This window comes from Canis aureus, chromosome 13 (assembly GCF_053574225.1).
Source record: "Canis aureus isolate CA01 chromosome 13, VMU_Caureus_v.1.0, whole genome shotgun sequence".
NCBI classification, from domain to species: Eukaryota; Metazoa; Chordata; class Mammalia; order Carnivora; family Canidae; genus Canis; species Canis aureus.
This window is the reverse complement of record NC_135623.1, coordinates 69354699-69375705: the sequence shown is the minus strand read 5'-3', so window position 1 is coordinate 69375705 and position 21007 is coordinate 69354699. Positions and strand designations below refer to the sequence as shown.

Here is a 21007-nt window from a genome sequence, read left to right as displayed (position 1 = left end):
ATCAGCGATCTTAGGATCTAAGGAAGGGGAGATTCACTTTGGATTGGGTATCCTCAGGAGGTCGGGGTGGCTCTGTGGTTGTCCACCTCAACAGATCTTACTACAGGGAGAATCCTGTAGTCTCTTCCCTTCCCTTCCCTTCCCTTCCCTTCCCTTCCCTTCCCTTCCCTTCCCTTCCCTTCTTTTCCCTTCTCTTCTTCTCCTCTCCTCTCCTCTCCTCTCCTCTCCTCTCCTCTCCTCTCCTCTCCTCTCCTCTCCTCTCCTCTCTCTCTCTGTCTCTCTCCTTCCTTCCTTCCTTTCTTCCTCTCACCCTCTCTTCCTTTCTCTCTCTTTACCTCTCTTAATGGAAGAAAAAAAAAAAAAAAAAAAAAAAAGCTGTGCTAGTCTGGTACTCTTTTGGGCTTGGTGTTTCTACTGTTAAAAACTTGTTATAGGGCAATATAGGCCCCTGCTCCCTCAACATCACCAAGATGTGAGAACAAAAAAGTCTTAAGTGATAATCTGCCAAATGCACCAAATTCATCTTAGTCAGCAGGCACAGAAACTGTCATACAACCTGTTAGGTGCTTGGAAAACCTTTGCCTCCTCAGTCCTCAGGATCTGACCGGCTCCTTACAGGAGAGGGTCCCAGTGAGGGGAACACAGTGATGTAAAACACAGCTCAGAAAACTTTTATGTTAGGTTTTCTGGGCTATGTGGTCTCTTTCACAACAACCAAACTCCGACGTTGACATCCCCAAAGATGCCATCAGACAATATGTAAGCAGATGAGCTGCGTTCCAATATAACTTGAGTCACAAAACAGTCCTGGGACCTTTTTTTGTGGCCTGTGGACCATAGTTTTCAGAACCCTCAGGAAGAGGCGAGGTCAGCCCGTCTTCAGGTTGTATGGTGCTGCTTCCTGTGTGAAAAGAGATGATACAGAACCAAACAGACCTCACAAGGGCTTTAGAGCTCATGCACTTAAAATATATTTGAGAGAGAAAGAGAGAGAATGAGTGTGGGGAGGGGCAGGGCAGAGGAAAAAGGAATCTACAAGCAGACTCCCTGCTACGCACGGAGCTGGATCCGGGCTGAATTTTAGGATCATGACCCGAGCAGAAATCAAGAGTCAGGGCCTTAACGGACTGAGCCACTCAAACACCTCTCTTTTTTCAAATGTTTATTTACTTATTTGAGAGAGAGAGAGAGAGAAAGAAAGAGAGTGAGCAGTGGGGAGGGACCAAGGGAGAAAAAGAGAGAAACACAAACACCACTGAGCACAGAGCCTGATGCAGGGCTGGATCCCACGACCCCTAGACCATGACCTGAGCTGAAACCAAGAGTAGGACGCTCTACCCACCTGACCTGCGCCACCCAGGTGCCCCAGGGCTCTTCACTGCCTATCTGCCATATGAATATCTCATGGTAATTAATGAACTATCTTGTGTAGATTTTCACCACGGAATCTCTGGTGACTCCACAGCAATGTTGATTCTTGTTTGAGGTGATTCCAATTCTAACTAATCATCTCCAGGGTTTAGGCAAGAGTTATCTGTGATTCAGATTGTTCTTACCAAAGAATCTTAAATACGTTCCATTCACATGATTTATCTATTAGACTTGTTAGGATGGAACTTTCAGACTTCAAGTATTAGAAGTTGAGTGTAGAGATGCACATATCGATGAGAGAGACACACAGGGAGTTCCTGGGAGGAGCAAGACCTGGACGACATTTGTCTTTAGGAGGCTGGTTGGAAAGAAAGGAGTGTCGTTCAGGATGAGACCGGAGCTGGTCCATTTGTCTGTTTCCTATCATTTAATAGGATTCAGTTCTGCTCTTCTCTGATCGTACTGCTTTGTCTATTGAGCACATACCCTTTGGCCTCGTTACATCAGCCACAGGGTTTGCTTATGTGTCCTTCTGGCTTTCTCTTAACTTCGGCTCTGTCTTTCCTCTGTCAGGATTCCCGCTGCTGTCCCTGCCTCCAAATGTTTAGTTCTCCACACAGTTCCCATTCGTAGTCTCCAATGTGCAGTTGTGTTGAAAGAACTTTTCTGTTCTTATTTTTTTTAACGTTTTAAACGTTTAAAACGTTTTTAACGTTTTTTTTTAAAGTTTTTTGGGGGATGGAGGCTCCATATATATAATGTTATATATAGTAACATATATGTATATGTTATATACATATTTAATATAATATATAATGTATTTTTCTCATATTAACTAATCTTTCACATCTTACATATTAATAAACCAAATTACAATTTCATAGATGAGTGAATGAGTGAGTGAGCCAGTGAGTGAATGAATGAAGTGTGAGTTGAAGCTATGAAAAGTATTAACTTTCATATTCAGGGGAGTGCTGACAATTTTTAAGTTAAAATTATTTGGGAGTCCAAAAGAAAGCAGCAAAGCTTTGTTCATTGGAGAGCTCATTAAATGCAGGGGCTGAGCTTGGTATATTTTCAGGTTCCCTCATTTAACATCCACAAAGCCCCGTAAAGGTGATATGATCCAGAGTTTTTCACTTGAAGACATCGAAGCTAATAGTGCATAGCTTTTTCAGTGTCCTTCACTAGTTCATTGTGGAACTAGACATTTTATCCACATCCATGTTATTCCTGAACCTTCCACCATGTTGCCGCAAAAGCCAGAACTGGTGGTGGAAACGGGGATCTACGGGATGAGCTTCAGAATATTGCCCTAGAACACGGGGCGGGCTCCTCAAGACGAGACCCGACTGGCACGGAGCACAGCCACACCAGAGCTCTCCACTTCCCACCGCCTGCTGCTGCCTCTCCTTGCTGACGGAAGTGATCACAGCTCAGTTTTCAGTGTCCGGTAGGAGGAGGTAAATGGCCTGGTTTTGTTCCCAAATCCTGAGATAAAATCGCATGGCCGATGATAAGATTTTTTTGCCATTTCACTTAGGCTTCTACATCTGTTTAAGCCAAGCCCCTCATGCTGCCCTGTGGATCTCCACACACTCTGCTTAGGCTCTGCTCTCCTAGAATGACTCATGAAATCCCCTTGCCCTTTTTATTTCTATTTGTTGCCTGCATGGGAGGAAAGGTCATCCCCATTACTGAGAATCCAGGACTACTAAACTACTGTAATTGCTTTGGGGGAATGACTGATTGAGTGCGCTCAGGGCACATTTGCAATATAAAAGGAGACTTTATCAGTCCAAGTAGCAAATGACTGGGAGTGCTAGGAACTTGTTTGCAGGTGGCATTCCCAGGGTCAGCTGACCTCCTTAGACCCTCTCACCCTCCTAACTCCTTGCAGGTCACTAGATCGGGGCCATATGGGTAGGAAACTGCCTTTGCCCACTTAGGAATGTGGAATATCTTACATTAAGGAGTTGAGTATTAGGGATAAGTACGGTCATCGCTAAGGGGAAACACATGAGTAATAGTCTGGTTTAGGAAATTGTAGGAGTGTAGAGGAGAATTTGCCATCGATGGGCTTCGAGAGAGCTCTTCTAGGTGAGGGATTACCTGCTCCCCCACAAGGGTTGTCTTACATTATTAATTACAGTGACTTTTAACTATTCACTGCGTTTTCAACCATCTGGATCCTCCTGTCTTTGTAGCACATGTGTCCCCCACCCTGAAGCTGACCCAGCTCTGACCTAGGTCAGTACCTACACTAGAGCGTGCTTTAGGCGTCAGGCCACGAGGCCCACGACCACCTGTGCGCCTGCACGAAGTCGCTCGGCGCTGCTCAGGACACACCACTGGGCCAACACCGGGAGACCCTCGTTACTTCGGCTTAAAAGTGTTTGACACAGAGTTCGCCTTCCCCTGGACTGTGATTAACAGCATTCTCAACCCCTTCCAAGACCCGATTGACTGGCGATATTAATCACACAACACAGAGAAATTGGCTATTGCATTTGATTTTCTTTTTTCTTATGTGTTCTTGGCATCTAATCACTGATTAAAGCCGAGGAAATGGCTCTTTTCCCCGTGCTCTGTGGACATTTATTTTCTTGGTTTGTTAAGTCTGTGAAGATCTCCCCTCCCTCCGTGTTGGATCTTGCTTCTAGATTTCTATAGACATGGAATAAAACCAAGAAACAGTATTTCTTGTCAAGAGGAACAGTTTATTCCAGATAATTAAATCCAAGCATGTTCAAAGAAAACGCAGCAAGGAGCATAAATTAGGTTCCATCAAGGGATATAGGTCGTTCCTCATGAATGGATACTGACAAAACAATTTTGTGGGAAGCTTTGAAAAGTCATTAATAGTTTTGAAACTTTTGAAAACTAGCACATTTTGTAGAAGAAAACGACAGGGTTTAGTTTTGTGTTTTTAAAATGTGCTTCAGACATTCACAGATGTTTCTTCTTTACATTTGACAGTATTTCTCAGCTTGCATCTGAGATTTCTGCACATACACTCTCAGGAAACCTAGGGTAGATTTTTCTTTTTCTTTTCTTTTTCTTTTTCTTTTTCTTTTTCTTTTTCTTTTTCTTTTTCTTTTTCTTTTTCTTTTTCTTTTTCTTTTTCTTTTCTTTTTCTTTTTCTTTTTCTTTCTTTTTCTTTTTTTCATTTATCCTCGCATTTGCCCAAATGCCATTTGGAGAAACAAAAAATACAGTGTAAATATCAAAATAGAATAAATTTAGAAAAACAAAACGTATCTTTCCAATGATTATACGACCTCTCTGTTACTCATGAATATCATATAGACCTGAACCGCGTCATAGCACCAGCGTCAGACTCTATAAACTCCGGGAAGACAATGACACTTATATTTATTCACTGCTATTACCTTCTTCCTTAGAACTGGAGAATAATAAATATGTCAGGGACCAAAATAATTCAGACTGGAATTCCTAAATTATTTTTCTCCCTGATTTATTTATTATTAAGTTGGAATTCCTTAATTATTTTGCATAGAAGATTGCTCTTTGCATTTGGAAATGAAGTAACAGAACCAAAACTTAGGAAATTGAAGCATAATAAAAATGATTTAGAGAATGGACTTGAGAAGCAGGCGGTTTGAGCTTGAGGCTCATGTCTGATGGTCCCTGGATGGGAGACTGATCTCATGGCCTTTCCTTCTCTGTAAATTGAAGTAGAGAATTATACCTATATCACGGGGTAATTACAGTGTTTGAAAAGTGACTGATATAGAGATGGTGCTGAACAGCATTGTCATTGTTCTATGATTCTGGACTCTATGTGGGTATTGAGGGTTCTTGCTCATAACCCAACCTCTTAACGTCTCTAGAAGCCATGTGACAGTAAGACATTTGGAACAGCTTTGGGTCTCCAAGTAAAGGGAAGCATATTTTCTTGCAGCAGCACATCTGGTTTTGAGGGTGCCTCCCTGCCCCGCCACCTTACTTATCACTGCGACCACCACCCTCATCACCATTCCTTTCTAACGTACTTGACCCTCCTGTACCCGTGTGTGCGCACACTCACACACACACTCACAGAGTGATGATTGAGTGACTCTGGCACACGTGCACGTACACTTTCATTATGATCCCATGTTCTGAATGACTTGTAGTCTGTGCTCTCTTGTGCCTACCTGCATGTCATTTAATTTGCTGGAGGGCTCAGCGGTTGAGCCTCTGCCTTTGGTCCAGGGCCTGATCCCGGGGTCCCAGGATTGAGTCCCATGTCGGGCTCCCTGCACGGAGCCTGCTTCTCCCTCTGCCTGGGTCTCTGCCTCTCTCTCTGGGTCTCTCATAAGTAAATAAATAAAATCTTAAAAAAATAATTTGCTGGTGCTTCTGCATGAAACACCTCTCTTGCCATTTCTCAAGGTAGTTTTTAGGCTATGTACTCTGACTCCGATTATGGCAGGATGAGGCAGGTACCACTCAGTATGTGCCTCCATTATGCTCCTGCCCTGACTGTGTCTCTATAGACTGTAAATTGCATGAGAAGAGAGACGGTGTGCATGTACTTTCATCTGCTCGTGGCCAGAGTCTAACACGGGACCCGGCAAATAGAAAGCATTACAAGAATACTTGCCTAAAAGTGCACATCCTCCCCTCCCTTATTTCCTTACTTCCTCTGCTTTCCATTTTTCCCCCTCTCTTCCTTCTGTAAGTGGACTCAATACAATAATTAAGTGCAGTAAAAAATGAAAACAAATACATGAATATATTTCAGTGGTTACTAGTACTAATCATTTCTTCCATAATACTTAAAACTTACTAACATTCAGACCTTATCAAAGGGCAAATGAGGAGCACAGAGCACCAATAAAACTAGATATTATATGTTTAACATTACCATTGAGCCAAATTAAAAAAAAAGTTCACTTTTGCATACATTCAGAATGAAAAAGGAAGCAGAATTGTATGTTCTGTATCTTAGATATGTGGAACTTTCTCTTTTTTTCAACTTAAAACACGTGTAATATGATATTTCTTGCTTTGCATCAGATTATTCTAAGTGGAATCTTGTTCCCTTAAAAATGTTCTGGTAATTTCCGCTGCAGGGTGCAATTAGGTGAGAACATCTTGTGCATTTACTTGAGTTTCATTTCTGTACTCCTTACTCGAGCGATAGCTCTTTGTGTCTTTTTTTTTTTTTTAAGGATGAGATAGCTATAGTGAAAAATAGTAGGCATTGGAGGATTATTTGCAAATCTGAAGAACTGTGAAAAGTGTCTGTGTGTTTGTGCATAATATATTCATACTTCTGGAGAATGGTTCTCATTTCAGAATTTATTTTTGTCGGGTCATAAAATAAATACAGAGGATCATCCTATTTTATTATTTAAGTGCATATATTATTTAGGGACTCGCTTAATATAAAATACAGCAGGTGAATTTCAACCATAGAACTTTTTGGTTTTTCTTTTGATTTCGGTGGATACATTTTAATGCGATTTCCTGACTATCGAGTCCATTTCATGAATACTTTCACATGTAAGTGTCAGATTTTCCTTTGCTCTGTTATGTGGACTTGCTATAACTGTGGTAAATTGATCTTACTGGTATGGTTCTAAAAGGGTGTGAAATGGCAAATCTAAGTTATTAAAAGACTCTAAGTTTAACGTTTTTAAGTTTTGGCTGCTGGTATCTGAAGTCAGCTTTCTCTGACTTCCTAATTATATATTTTGTTTATTATATTGTTTAATGGAAAAAAAGTCTCACGGTGAAGCATGAGCTTAATCAATTAGCAGATACTTCATAAGAGCAGTTTGCACTGTTTTAAAAATTTGTTTATTCTGCAGATTGCTTATGGTACAAGAGTCTATTAGCAGGCATGCAGATTATAATTTTTGCATTGGTTTCTTTTATGTGTAGTTTAAGAGTGATTTAAAGTTTTCTATTGTGTGTAGCTTATTTTAATTTGAGCTATAAAAGACACAACTCTTTATATGATTACCTGTGTCATAAAATTCGACTGTGATTTATTTTAATGTAAGTTTTAGTGTGCAAACACATTTTCCCATGGTTACGTTTGTTGATAGTTCTTGCTTTTTGACAATTACAGTATAAGGGAAGAGAGAAGGAACTGATGTGTGTCCTAAATCATATGCAAAGTAGGAGCAAAATATTGTTATTGCTTTTATCTCTCTCCTTTGTCATAAGGAAAATACTATTTTAATATGATCTTTATGACTACCAAAGTAGCTAGAAATTTTCAAGCATTTGGAGTTGTGACATTTTATTATTCCTTGGATTCACGCCATTTTTGCAGAAAAATACTGCAAACAGGGATGCGTGAAGTTTGGGAGGTGTGTCTAAGTACATCCCCCCTATGATATCGACCACTGTGGTTCAAGGTGAGGTCCACAGGTGGATGCTGACCTACAACCTGTGTGCAAGAGGTACAGACATTGGGAGTGAGGATTGAAAAAAATTGCCATAGCAAATTGAGAGAGAAAAAAATCATAAAGATGAACTCTAGTAGTAATGAATTTGGGTTTGCATTTTTTGAGTCTGTTTTTATTTCATTTTTCAAATAATTCATCTTATTGACTTTTACAGAAGGTTTGCTGTGCAGTAGATTTCGAAAAGTAAAACATTCTTAAGTCCAGATAGTTTTTGAAGCACTGCTCTGTAGCACAGGCATACACAGCGAGGTTTACTGAATCCTGAAACTAAAGAACGATTTGAATTACCCTTTCTTGAAAATTTTGACAATAGAATAATGAAATGTCACTTGAGGAGAAGAGTTTCCAGCACCCTGTTGTGGTATAGCACCTCTGCGATGGCCTCCAGCGACTTCCCGTAGCCGATACTCATGCCTGCGTGCTTACGTTTGGGCTGGGCTTGGTGACTCACGTCCAAGAAATGAAACAGCACAACAGTGAGGGGGCACCACCCTGAAATGAGCTTTAAAGAGGCCACTTTCTCTATTAGGTGTCTTCGTTCATTCTCTGAGTGAGTCCTCAGTGCAAGGGAAGCCCTGGTGTGAGCTGCCCGGTGGAGAGGCCCGTGTGCCCAGAACTGGACTGAGCCAGGCCGTGACTGAGGCTCTCAGCCTGAAAGTTAGGAAAGAAAGAAAATTTGGTAGAAAATCACGTGGTAGATCAGATGATCCCGCCTCGGTCAAACCTTCAGAAGAGAATGCGGCCCTGGTTTGCATCCTGACTGCACCTTGGGACGGATTCTTGACCTTTGGAAATTGTCAGAATCAACAGCCGCTAAACTGTGGTAGGCAGCCGTAGACAGCTCAGATTCCTGTCTTAAAGAAGATGGGAGTGAGCCTGGGTGACTCTGTTAATCATGTGTCTTCAGTTCAGGTCATGGTTCTGGGTCCTGGGGTCCTGGGTCCGGGATCCTGGGGTCCTGGGGTCCTGGGTCCTGGGTGCTGGGATTCTGAGTCCCAGGGTCCTGGGATTCTGGGTCCCGGGGTCCTGGGGTCCTGGGATCCTGGGGTCCTGGGTCCTGGGATTGAGTCCTACTTTGGCTTCATGTTCCGTGCAGGGAGGAGTGAAGGATCTGCTTCTCCCTCTACCTTGCTCATACTTACTCTCTCTCTCTCAGGTAAATAAATAAAATCTTTAAAGGAAAATAAAAGAAGCCAGGAAGTGTCTCACTCACTACCAGTGCACAGAGAATCAAGTAGTTCCCTAAGGACTGTGTTTTGGCCGCTATCTCCATATAATCAGTTACTACTAACTGTAAATACCTATGGGCTAGGGTAGTTTTTCAAAAATGACTGTGTTGATGTTTTTGATGCTATTATCGTTAGATCAGTCTTTTAAGACACCTGAAATCTGAAACTTAAATATTGGGACAAACCCAAAGATAGATACATTACACTAAACTTTGAAATTGAACCAAAGAATCTTTTTTCCAGAAAGTTTTCTATCTCTGTAATGCTGAAAAAGAAAGAAGATAATAGTCACAAAGCAAAGCTGGTAGGGCCAGAATAAATCGTATTTTAGATCAAAGATTTTGCAAACCAGCGAGCTATGAATATAAACACTTTTACCATAAATAATAGCAACTGTGCAGTAGAATCTCCATGTATATATGACAACATCAAATGATAATAATAATTGTAAAAACAAATAACAAATCGCCTTCAAAACAAAAATGAAGGGGTGCCTGGGTGGCTCAGTAGGTTACGCTCAGGTCACGATCACAGGATGATCACATGAATAAATAAAGAAATAAAATATTTTAAAAATAGGTATTTTCAGAAAGGTATTCACAGGTATTAACCGTGATAAAGGACATGGTTGAAATATTTGCAGTTAGGTTACAAAAATTACAAACTCCCTATTATTTAGTCTGAAGAGCATATTTTTACTGTGAAAGAAAAAACACAGAAATAGATTCTTGACTCAATAATAACTAACATTTCTGTTTCTTAAGATAGCACATTCTATAAATAATCTGTTTTCACTTATGATTAACATATATTTTATGCAGTGTTTTGCCTATATTTTGAGTAATTCTACATTTTCATTGACTCGATGCTAAGGATTCATAACAGACTGATAATGTGTTTAACATATTCATATTGTATAAATTTATTTTTTATCTCTTTTAAAGATTTATTTAATTTATTTATTCATGAGTGAGAGAAAGGCAGAGACACAGACAGAGGGAAAAGCAGGCTCCATGCGGGGAGCCTGACGCGGGACTCGATCCTGGGACCCCCAGGTCATGACCTGAGCTGAAGGCAGATGCTCAACCGCTGAGCCTCCTGGGTGTACAGGATAAACTTATTTTTATTTACATTTGATATGATGAACCATTCTCATATTTTTACTATAGTCAGTATTTAGTTAAGTAGTTTTTTACTCACAAATTACAGACACTCAGAAAATGCTGTTATAAATACCAAAAGTATATGAATTAAGTAGGGAAATATTAAATTTTTAAATTTTTTATATGAATTATTGTTTTATTATTATTTTACTATCTTGATCCAATAAGCAAACAATAACTATAGTTTTGATTTAATCTGAGAAATGTTCTATTATTAGAAGCACTGTTACAATACCTACAGGCATTTTACCTTTATCCCTTTGTTTTCACTCTAAATTGAAGATCACAATATCACATCTATTACACATTTGCAACCTGCTCCTAAAACCCTTTTTTTTAGATAACGTACCATCATGATTTTGAGAGTCACATCCTTACTTGGTTCCAAATTATCTATCTTGATTTCTTGTGCTGAAAGTTTGGAACAGTCACCCGTGGATTACACGCAAAGCCAGATTATGTGTTTATGGTCAGAAGGAGGAATCAAATACTTGGAAAACTTAGGAGCTTTAAGATGTGAGGATCGAATCACACAGATTCAGAACGCTAAACGCCATAAATACGTTTTCTTCCTTCAAAACATTTTATTTCCCTACGTGGAAGTAGATATCCCGTTAAATATTGTTTCCTCATTTTTATTTTATTCATTATTTATTTGTTATTTATTTTTTTTAAAGATTCTATTTATTTATTCTTGAGAGAGGCAGAGACACAGGCAGAGGGAGAAGCAGGCTCCCACTAGGGAGCCAGACGTGGGACTCGATCCTGGGACCCCAGGGTCACGACCTGGCCCAAGGGAAGACACTCAACCACTGAGCCCCCCTGGCATCCCTGTTCCCTCACATTTAAGTGGCTGTTTTGGGTTGGAGGCAAGCACAGAATGGGGTGTGGTGTGGGGTCTTTCCCGGTGTGTGAGCAACTCGACATGACCTCACAGGCTTTGGCCTCTGGTCCACACTGGGCCTGGCGTGCGCTGGGGTCCACAGACAGTGTGGACCAGGATGTGTGCAGGGTGGTCAGGGCCGGCTTCCCAGGACACTTGGTATAGACCAGCTGGGCCTGGCCCACGGCCGCCGCGGTTGGTCTGGGGGGGGGTGAGGTGTCCAAGTGTGCGGCCTCCAGGCCCTACTTCTGGGCTTCAGGTCCCCCCTCTGCTTCTCACCTGCTGAGTAAGACTTCGGGGATACTTCCTCCATCCACCATCATTTTCCTTATCTGCCACATAGGAGTGATGTTAGAAACACCTCCCACGGGGCCCGGAGGCCAGCGCCCGCCACAGCTCTCGGTGCAGTGACGCCAGGTGCTGTTGGACTCCATCCCTCCCGTGCGCTAGTGTCCTCAGGGCTACATGGGGTCCCCAGCACTCAACTGCCCTTATTTTCTTTAGTAAGACAAAGTATGTTCTGTGTCTTTCCCTGATATCTGTGGATCACAAGTTTTGTTTATTGATGTAGAAGTGACTATATATATACATACATATACATATGGAAGGAGTTTGACATCAACTTGTAGAGATTTCAGGGACAGTTGAGGGATTCAGTCCACGGCTCTGCCCTTTGACACAATTCATTTTATTTATGTGTTTAATCTGTGGTGAGTCCGGAAACATAAAGTGCTTTCTAAGAAATAAAGGGTTCACCAAAGTGTTAAAAATGAATTCTTTCAGGGTCCTATGACATCGCTTGGAAAAAATGAGTGGTGCTTGGGGAATAAATGTGACATTTGGGGGCCTGAAGCAGATAGGTCGTCTCAAATAGATAATTCCTTTATATCTAGACAAAGCTTACTTACTCTCTCTTGTAATCAAATCAAGTGCTAAGTATGTCTATACTTTGTGAAATATAGTGGCTTAACCATGAGACAAGGCATTCTTCCCATTATACGGTGAGATGTGTGAATCAGTCGTAATATATAACATATATTTAAAGAGTCAGATTTCCATTGTTATTTTTAAAATATTTTTATATTTATATATTATATATAATATATTAATATCAATATTAATTATATATATTTTCAGATATATATCTTTATATTTTTATGAATGTATTTATATATTTATATATAATTAATATTTATATATTATATATATAAAGTATATGTGTAATTTTATATATGTTATATAATATATATAATATATAATATATTTCTCATTGCTTATAGAAGTCGCAGTGCCTCCTGATTCAGCTGAGCTATTGAAACACGTAGGCAACACGAGTTAATGCTCGTGGGGAAATTCTGAAGTTTTGTACAAGAGGGTTTCAGAACATACAAAATACCAAAATCCTAGGAAATGTATCTTTTACTCCTTAACATAGATTCACGTGGTTGTCATCAGAGTGCCTTCAATTCTGTGGACATGTAAAAAGGCTCACCAAGTTTTTGTTAGTAAGTGGAGCTTATTATACTTACTTTTGCTTTGATTCTAGAGATTTGAAACAAACAACAAAATCGTTGTGAAAAGGTTAAAAGTCAGGGATCTTCCTGTCTTTTGTATTTCCCCTATATATAGACATTTTGCTGATTTACTTGCTCCTTGGGAATAAATGGAGTCTTTCAGTGGGACTTTTGGCCCAGGCTCTCCTCCCACGAAAAGTTCTAGGGGCGGGAGACACTCTAATTCCCGATGTGATTTTGTCACCTGAACCTGAATTTTTCCAACTGCAGGCGTTTCTTGTTGTTTTCTGAATCCCAGGTTGGCTTTTTTTTGTTTTTTGTTTTTTTTTTTTGTTTGTTTTTTTTTTTTGTTATCCAAATTGAAGCTTGAGAACAACCAACATTCACACAAAGCTTTTTGAGGCAAAAGAAATTGTGCCTGAATGAACACTTATGTGAAAATACTTTTATTCTGGCAAAATTCCTCTAATAAGGTGAAACCATTTTCAGAAAAAAAAAAAAAAAAAAAAAAAGCCTAGTGATGTGAGAACACAAAGAAAAATATCTAAAAATAGTTAATCGGCTACTTTGTTTCACTATCAGAGTCAGATCCCCACAGTGGCCAGAGAAGGACTTAACCAGAACAACCAGGTCATGTTTTGCATTGATTACACGTTCTCAGACAGCTACGGCCCCAAACCAGCCCAACCTGATCGTGTGGTTCTTTTCCCCCACAAGATTTAGATTTCTTATTTGGAAAGCAATCTTAGAAAATCAAGATTGGTCACTTCCAATAAGATAAAACCTGTTACTTTTCAATGTCTTGATTGCAGTGTCGCTAACACAGAGTGACATGTTGCTTTCGGGTGTGCAATACAGGGATTCAACAGTTTCACCCGCTGCCCCTGTGCTCATCCTGAGGTCACTCAGTCCCCTTCACCTGCCCCCACCGCCCACTCCAGAACCATCCTTTTGTTCTCTGGAGTGAAGACTCTGTTTTTTGGTTGTTGTTTTGTTTTGTTTTGTTTTGTTTTTTGTTTTTTTTCTCTTTTTCCCTTCATTCATTTGTTTTGTTTTTTAAATCATACATATGAGTGGAATCCTATGGTATTCGTCTCTCTCTCTGACTTATTTTGCTTCGCCTTATACTGTCTGGCTCCACCCGTGTCGTAAATGGCAAGAGTTCACGCTTCCCTGTGGCTGAGCGCTACTCCTCTGCACACACGCACCCGCTGCTCCCCTAAGTTGGCTGCCGTAAATGCTTCTGCAATAAACATAGGGGGGCATCGATCCTTTCCCATTGGCGTTTTTGTATTATTTGGGTAAACACCCGGGAGTGCAATTAGTGAATCATAGGGTAGTTGTGTTCTTAGATCTTCCTGCAGTGGCTGCACCAACACTGTGAGCATTCCTGGCGGGCAGGAGGGTGCCCTCTCCTTCACAGCCTCGCTCACACTTGTTGTTTGAGGCCTTGATTTTAGCCAACGCGACAGGTGTGATGGGTGTGTTATTCTGAAGGAAGTTATTTAATATGGTTGAGGTCATGTTGTCTGTCTGTCTACCCACCTCCACTTGATCCCTGCCTGTCTGTCTAGAGGCTGGTGTTTCAAGCACTGCGTGTTGCATGACACATGTTGCTTTCAGGGGCGCCCGGGGGGCCCAGCGGGTGAGCACCTGCCTTGGGCCCAGGCCATGACCCCGGGTCTTGGGATCGAGTTCTGCGTTGGGCTCCCCACAGGGAGCCTGCTTCTCCCTCTGCCTGGGTCTCTGCCTCTCTCTCTGGGGCTCCCCTGAATGAATAATAAAATCCTAAACAACCCCAAGCACATTGCTTCGCCGTGGCTGAGTGTCAGTGCTGAAGGTGCCAGGAGCTCAGCGCGGCTCCTGTCCTCCCGCCGTCGCCTGAGTGCAGGGAGCCTGATGCCGGGGCGCCGGCGGCCGCGCTGCACAAGAGGCCCAGCTGGAAGTGGAGCCCTGGCCTCCTGGCTTGGCCTCCTGGCAGTGATCCCGGTGATGAGTGGCCGGCTTTCGGGGAGCTCGCCATGTCTGTTGCTGGGTATTTTGGGGGGCACTCGCAGTCCAGGCGTCCCAGGGTGCTCAGGCCGGTGCCTCTGTGGAGCAGGGAGGCCTTGGCAGCCCCTTCGTGCACACATGGCCAGACCCCATCTACACTGTCTGCAACTAACCGCAGGCACCTTGCTCAGAGGCGCCGGTATTTTTTCCCAACTTCAGTCCAGGATCTGAGGTCTACATAATTTTCTTTCTTTTCTTTTCTTTTTTTAAGACTTTAATTATTTATTTGAGAGAGGTGGGGGTGGAGAGAGACAGAGGGGAGAGCACAGGGGCCCGGGAGCAGGGAGGGGGCAGAGGGAAAGGGGGAAGCAGAGCAGCCTCCCTACAGAGCCCAGCAGGTGCCACAGCAGGTGCCTGGTTGCACCACTTGCGAAAGGGATGCACCCACCACGTGGTAAAGTCAGCCTTAAATTTACATTTTCCTTTCTCCAGATCCACCATGTATTCTCATCATCTAAGTCAGTTTTCTTGTGCTTCACGTTTTGTTTTGTTTGGTCATGCTTCACGAGAAATCCCGACTCCTCTCCTTGCTGGGAGTGAGCGCTTCTAGGGTGGTAAAACAGCAAATACAATAGTCAGTAATTTTTTTTTCTTTTTTTTTTCTTTCTAAAAAATCTTTTCAGTTTACATGGCCCCTCCGTAGTGTCGTATACTCATATTTATTAAGCATATATCTAGTAAGTATATTGTAATGATTCTTTTCAATATTAAAGAGTTAAACTTCAGGCAAGATTTAATTAGGTCTGTATTTTTTTTTTCAAGCTTCCAATTGCATTTTGATGAACTCCTTAGATATTCAATTATCATGTGACTGATTTGCAAAGTCTATTTATACTGTATGGGCTAGTGCAGACCCCTTGGTATTTCGCTGCCGTGTTATACCAGTGGAAAATGAAGTTGTGTAACTAGACACTGGTGACATACTTTTGTAGCTTATTAGCTTAGGGTAATTACCTGCATGTTCTACTGCACATTGAATTGCAATTGAAGGTGTTGCATTATAATATTTAGGTGACGCGGCAACCAAATATAATTGAATTATCATAGTAAACTTTGACTTGCAATGAAAATGAACACATTTATTGAAAAACATTTCTATGACATGTAAGCAATGTGTTCCCTTTTGATAACTATTGTTTTTCTCTTGTTCCTTTTTTTTTTATTTTTTTTTATTTATTTATTTTTATAATTCGCTGCTTGCCATTGCAGGAAGTAGAGGTTTGTATTCGGCTTCTGTATTTCATATTTTATTCTAGATTTTATATGAATCTTTACAATCAAATTATTCACATCCACTCAATTCACATTATTTTCCTCCTTAGGATGATTATTTCCACACTTGGAGTCCAGGAAAGGCCTTCGATCAGGGTAAGAATCTATTTTAAATAAAAATCTTTACATGTTTTATAATCACTGTATTTTAAGTTGGTATTTATTGTTTGTTAGATTCTTCTGATACTAAATAGGAGAGCTTAGATCATGGAAATGTTCATACAACAATTAATTTCATTACCAGAATAGCGTAGTCAGGAATAAGCAAATTAGATGCCTTGATTATGTCAGGACGTCTTTCATTTTTAGATACATATCTTAGATTGCCTGATCTGGGCTTCCGAGCTTCATCTTGCCCATTTTTATTACCTGATACAAATCACTTCATCCAGGTCTCAAGTACACTCAGGCGCATTCACTAGGAAATAGACTCATTTGTGCAAAATTTCAAAACAAATGACTTTGCAGTCTGTGTTTCAGTTAATAAAAGCTTTCATTTAAAACAGTGCAGACTGGTAATTAGACTCAGTTGGGGTCTTAGTAAGACCCCAAAGGAGAAGTCGTGGATGAAACCAAGGTTCTCTCACCTCCATGCACGGTTTGCGCTTGAGAAGGGAAAGCAGAAAAGATGCTCAGGAAAGGAAAATTCTCATGAGAATAGAAACATCCAGCACAATGCAATCATAATGATGGGGACAGTTAAGCACACTTGTTTGTGAAATTCTACAGCATTAGGGACTCCTCCTTCTAGAGACTAGTACAAAAAAATTTTCTACTTTACGTTAACTATGGCAAACCTTACAGAAGATAGGTCTTCCTGAAGTGGGACCATTTAAAAATGGAAGCTTTTAAGTATGACTTGTAATAAGTCCTTAGAGGAATCTTAGCGGATTTTGCTGTGTCTCCCAATTTTTTTTTTTTTTTTTTTTTTGGTGTGTGTGTCTCCCAGTTTTTGACTTCACATGCTCAAGGTCTGCTGCAACAGCCAACCTTGCCAAGTGAGACCGACCTGAGCGGCCCTAGCTAGGGACGCCCATCAACACTGATGTTGGTGTGAGCTCTCAGTCGCTCACACCCAGTGCCCTCGTTCATATTAGTTTCTCTCTGCTATCCTTCACCCGATTTCACTAGTAATATCTAGAGTGTTTGTGGAATCTGCATTTTATAATTCTGAAAGGTATTTTTGATTTTGCTAACAATATATAAATCAAGTCCAAATGTACTAAAAGACAGGTAATACGGAAATAATGAGATATAGGCTGAGATACATTTGCAAACTTTCTTGGGAAGTGAATTTTTATGATGGAATGATAAACCTCGGAAAAACCAGAATTATCCATGAAATGGATCTTAACACTTAAATTTGCCATACTGGATGCATCCAATTACGATAAGATTATTTGTGGGGTGTGTGTGTGTGTGTGTGTGTGTGTGTGTGTGATAATTTGTTGAATTACGATTTATCTCCTGTTTAAAAAAGAAAAAAAAAGAGGAAAAAAAAAGATTATTATAAGGAGGCTTCCAAACCCTGGTGAGATTGATTTACTTTAATTTTTCAAAGATGATTTTAACCTACTAATTTGCCAAAAATATCCTGTTTATTGGGCAGAGAGAAGCTCCCGACATAATAATAGCTAATAGTTGCGTCCAGTCGCTATTCTAAGTACTCAGTATACGAGTCCATTGAATCTCGGCGGGAACCCTGTCAAGTAGAGGAGGAAAGTGAGGCACTTAAGAGGCTTAAGCTCCTGCTCAAGTTCATAGTCCCGCAAAGTGGCAGAGTCAGGATTTGGGTCCAGGCAACCCGACCCCTGAGCCCCATTTCCTAACTACTGTGTGACACCGTCACTCCTACGATAGCCTTAAAATGAAATAATGACATCCTGATGGTATTTTGAGGTTTATGCTTTAAAAATGAGTATCTGCTTGAGTGAACATTAGAAATAGAGCTAGTGGCTGTGTTTCTATATTTTAAAAGAATATTTTTGGATTTTCAGGCCCGGGGTTCTGATTGATTGAACATGCATAGTTGATAAACATAGATGGGGAAGGTTTTTTTTGTATCAAAAGAAAAAAAAAGAAAAATGCAAAAAAACTAGATTGATATAAATATATTTGTTTTGGTTTTGAGTCATATTAACCCGTTGGTAGACCCTGGGTTACTCCCTGAGGGGTGAGACAAATTGTCTTCTTCTCATCTGTCTCTGACTAAGAGAGATGGCGGGCATCACTTGGATAGGAGAGGCTTGAGATTTGATGATTTGTAATGTATCTTGTGTTTTTATGATGAAAGAATCTTGCTAAGTACCATTTTCAAAATCTGAACTTTTGGACATAAAATAATTTATGACTTTTTAGAGGTATTTATAATTTTTAATATACTCTCATGGTATGTGGACATCCATGTCACATCTCAATATCAGTTGATTTTCTCCAGTCTCTTGGGGACTGTTTGCATATTTCTTTTTTTTTTTTTTTTTAAGAATTTATTTATTCATGAGAGACACAGAGAGAGAGTCAGAGATGCAGGCAGAGGGAGAAGCAGGCTCTACCCAGGGAACCCGACGTGGGACTCGATCCCAGGTCTCCAGAATCATGCCCCAGACTGAAGGCGACGCTAAACCGCTGAGCCCCCGGGGCTGCCCTGCCTGCATATTTCTTGAAAGAAATGAAGAAAATATTGCCTTAGCATAACATTTTTTTAGCATTACATTTTTTCATGCCGATATTTATACCATTTTAGCCATCCACATTGTGAATTATATCTTCCTTTTCTACAGAATGGTCCACAAAATATGCAGAAAATTTTTTTTAATTTTTATTTGTTTATGATAGTCACACACAGAGAGAGAGAGAGAGAGAGGCAGAGACACAGGCAGAGGGAGAAGCAGGCTCCATGCACCGGGAGCCCGATGTGGGATTCGGTCCCGGGTCTCCAGGATCGCGCCCTGGGCCAAAGGCAGGCGCCAAACTGCTGCGCCACCCAGGGATCCCAAAATATGCAGAAATTAAAATATTACTAATGGAAAAAATAATTTTCATGACAAATGGTGCAATTTCTCATCACCAAATCCTTTCTACATATATGCATAAGTATGCGCAAGTGTACATACGTAAGCATATGCATCATTTACACATGTGTAGACACACACGTATTTGCCTCTATAAACTCTCTTCTATCTGACTAGGACCCAACTGATTGTTCCTATAGAGCTTATCTACCTCGCGGTTTACCTGTGAAAAAAGTTTTTCCTCTTCTGAGTTACTTTTCATAAATCACAATATATCAGCATTGGTTTTTTGTTGTTGTTGTTGTTGTTGCTGTTTTACCAGTAAGAGTTTTAGTAAGTTTTAGGAAAATATAATAGTCTCAAATAAATTCAAGTAAAACTATTTTGGGGTGATAAAATCTGCTTTATAATAAAGGAAAGCATACTGATGCCAAAAATAGACTCTTTGTATCTCCCCACGTAGGATCTTCTGTGCCACTGCTTCTGTTCATTAGTGCGGCTAATCATGAGTTGACACAACAGAAATTGACTGAAAGAGAGTTTTAATGAGGACATGCATCTTCTTGAATATGACATGAAAATTTAATGTTTACTATGACAAATTTAGAGGGTAGATGCACGAATGAAACTATACAGTGGTGGCATGATCAAGATTTTAAACAATTTGATGAGCTTTAGATAGGCTGTAACTTTGGAAAAAATCACTTTTTGGGCACCTGGGTCTGTTAGGGGTCTGACCTTGGCTCAGATCGTGATCCCAGGTCCTGGGATGGAGCCCCAGGTCAGGCTCCCCGCTCAGCTGGGAGCCGCCGTCTCCCTCTGCCTGCCACCCCCCTGCTTATTATACTCTCTCAAATAAATGAGTATCTTTGTAAAAAAATTAAAAATAAATTTAAAAAAAATCACTGTTTTCCTTTTCATTGCATTAACCCTGCCTTGTTTTAAGTCATGGACTTTTTTTTAAAGATTTTATTTATTCATGAGACACAGAGAGAGAGAGGCAGAGACACAGGCAGAGGGAGAAGCAGGCTCCCTGCAGGGAGCCCGACGTGGGACTCGATCCCAGGACCCCGGGGTCACGGCCTGAGCCCAAGGCAGGTGCTCAACCGCTGAGCCACCCAGGCGTGCAGGTCATGGATTAATTTGGGTTTATAACAGATAAGGCATTGACATTCCTAGCAGGAATTCCTATCAGCTGTTTAGATAGTCTGCAGGTGCTGCAGTGCTACGTGTACAAGGAATACCTTCTATTGAAAAGTTCTCATCCCCAGGGTGTGATCTCCAGGCCCCCAGACGACATGGTTGGGGGCAGCGAGGGCTCTGTCCGCATCTCCCTGATCGTGCTGTGCCCCCGGGACCTCCCATGGCAGTGGATCAGTCAGCGGCCTAGTGATAATGAAGCTGCATCTAAACAGATGCTGAGAGGTCACGGCAGGTCCACCCGGCAGTGCTGGTGTGTCCCGCGGGTGTGCTGGGGACACCGCAGGACTCGGCTGGCCGTGGCCACGAAGGCAGGTGCGTGCTGGCCGTGGGCCCAGGGTGGCGGCCCTGAGGCCGGGGCTGCACCTGCAAGGACGGTAGAGCCCCAGGCTGGGCTGAGTCACCCCCCACCTCTGTGGGGCCCCGGGCCGACCCCGCCAGCCCCCCTCTGCCGCACACCCCTCACCACCAGCAGGCCTGTGGGCCCTGGCTGTGACCTCTGGCCATGACCTCTGGCCGTGACCTCTGGCTGCCGGGGAGGAGCTGAGCAGGCCCCTCCGGAGCCTGTGCTCCCCATTGAGCAGAGCTGCTTGCTGCTCCCGCCTCTGTTCATTCTCGAAACTGAAAAGGACCAGGGTTGAGCACACACAGCCCTAACTTCGCTTTCCCTTCGAGCAACCAGGCGCCGCCTGTCCCGTGCATGACTTGGATCCCCACTTGTTGACGGGGGTGGGGGGGCCTTATGAATTTCTTCCTGTCCTTAGAGGGTGGCGATGGTAGCGGGGGGACAGAGGTCGGGGCTGTGCCTGCTCCACAGCAGGGGCGCGGGCTCCCACAGCGCTGCCCTGGGCCGGTGCTGGGCCTCCCGGCGCCTCTGCAGTGGG

At 41.8% G+C, this 21007-nt stretch overlaps 1 protein-coding gene across 3 annotated transcripts in view; it reads left to right on the top strand.

The window, feature by feature from the left end:
* Window positions 1–21007, top strand: part of SPOCK3 (SPARC (osteonectin), cwcv and kazal like domains proteoglycan 3) — a 407633-nt gene that overhangs the window by 121126 nt on the left and 265500 nt on the right. For 2 of the 3 annotated variants that reach the window (XM_077846573.1, XM_077846574.1), the window contains one exon: window positions 15963–16008. The exons of the other annotated variant lie outside the window; for it this stretch is intronic. In XM_077846573.1, the coding sequence (XP_077702699.1) occupies window positions 15963–16008 (46 nt within the window). The remainder of the gene's footprint in view (window positions 1–15962; window positions 16009–21007) is intronic. 3 annotated transcript variants of the gene reach the window in all.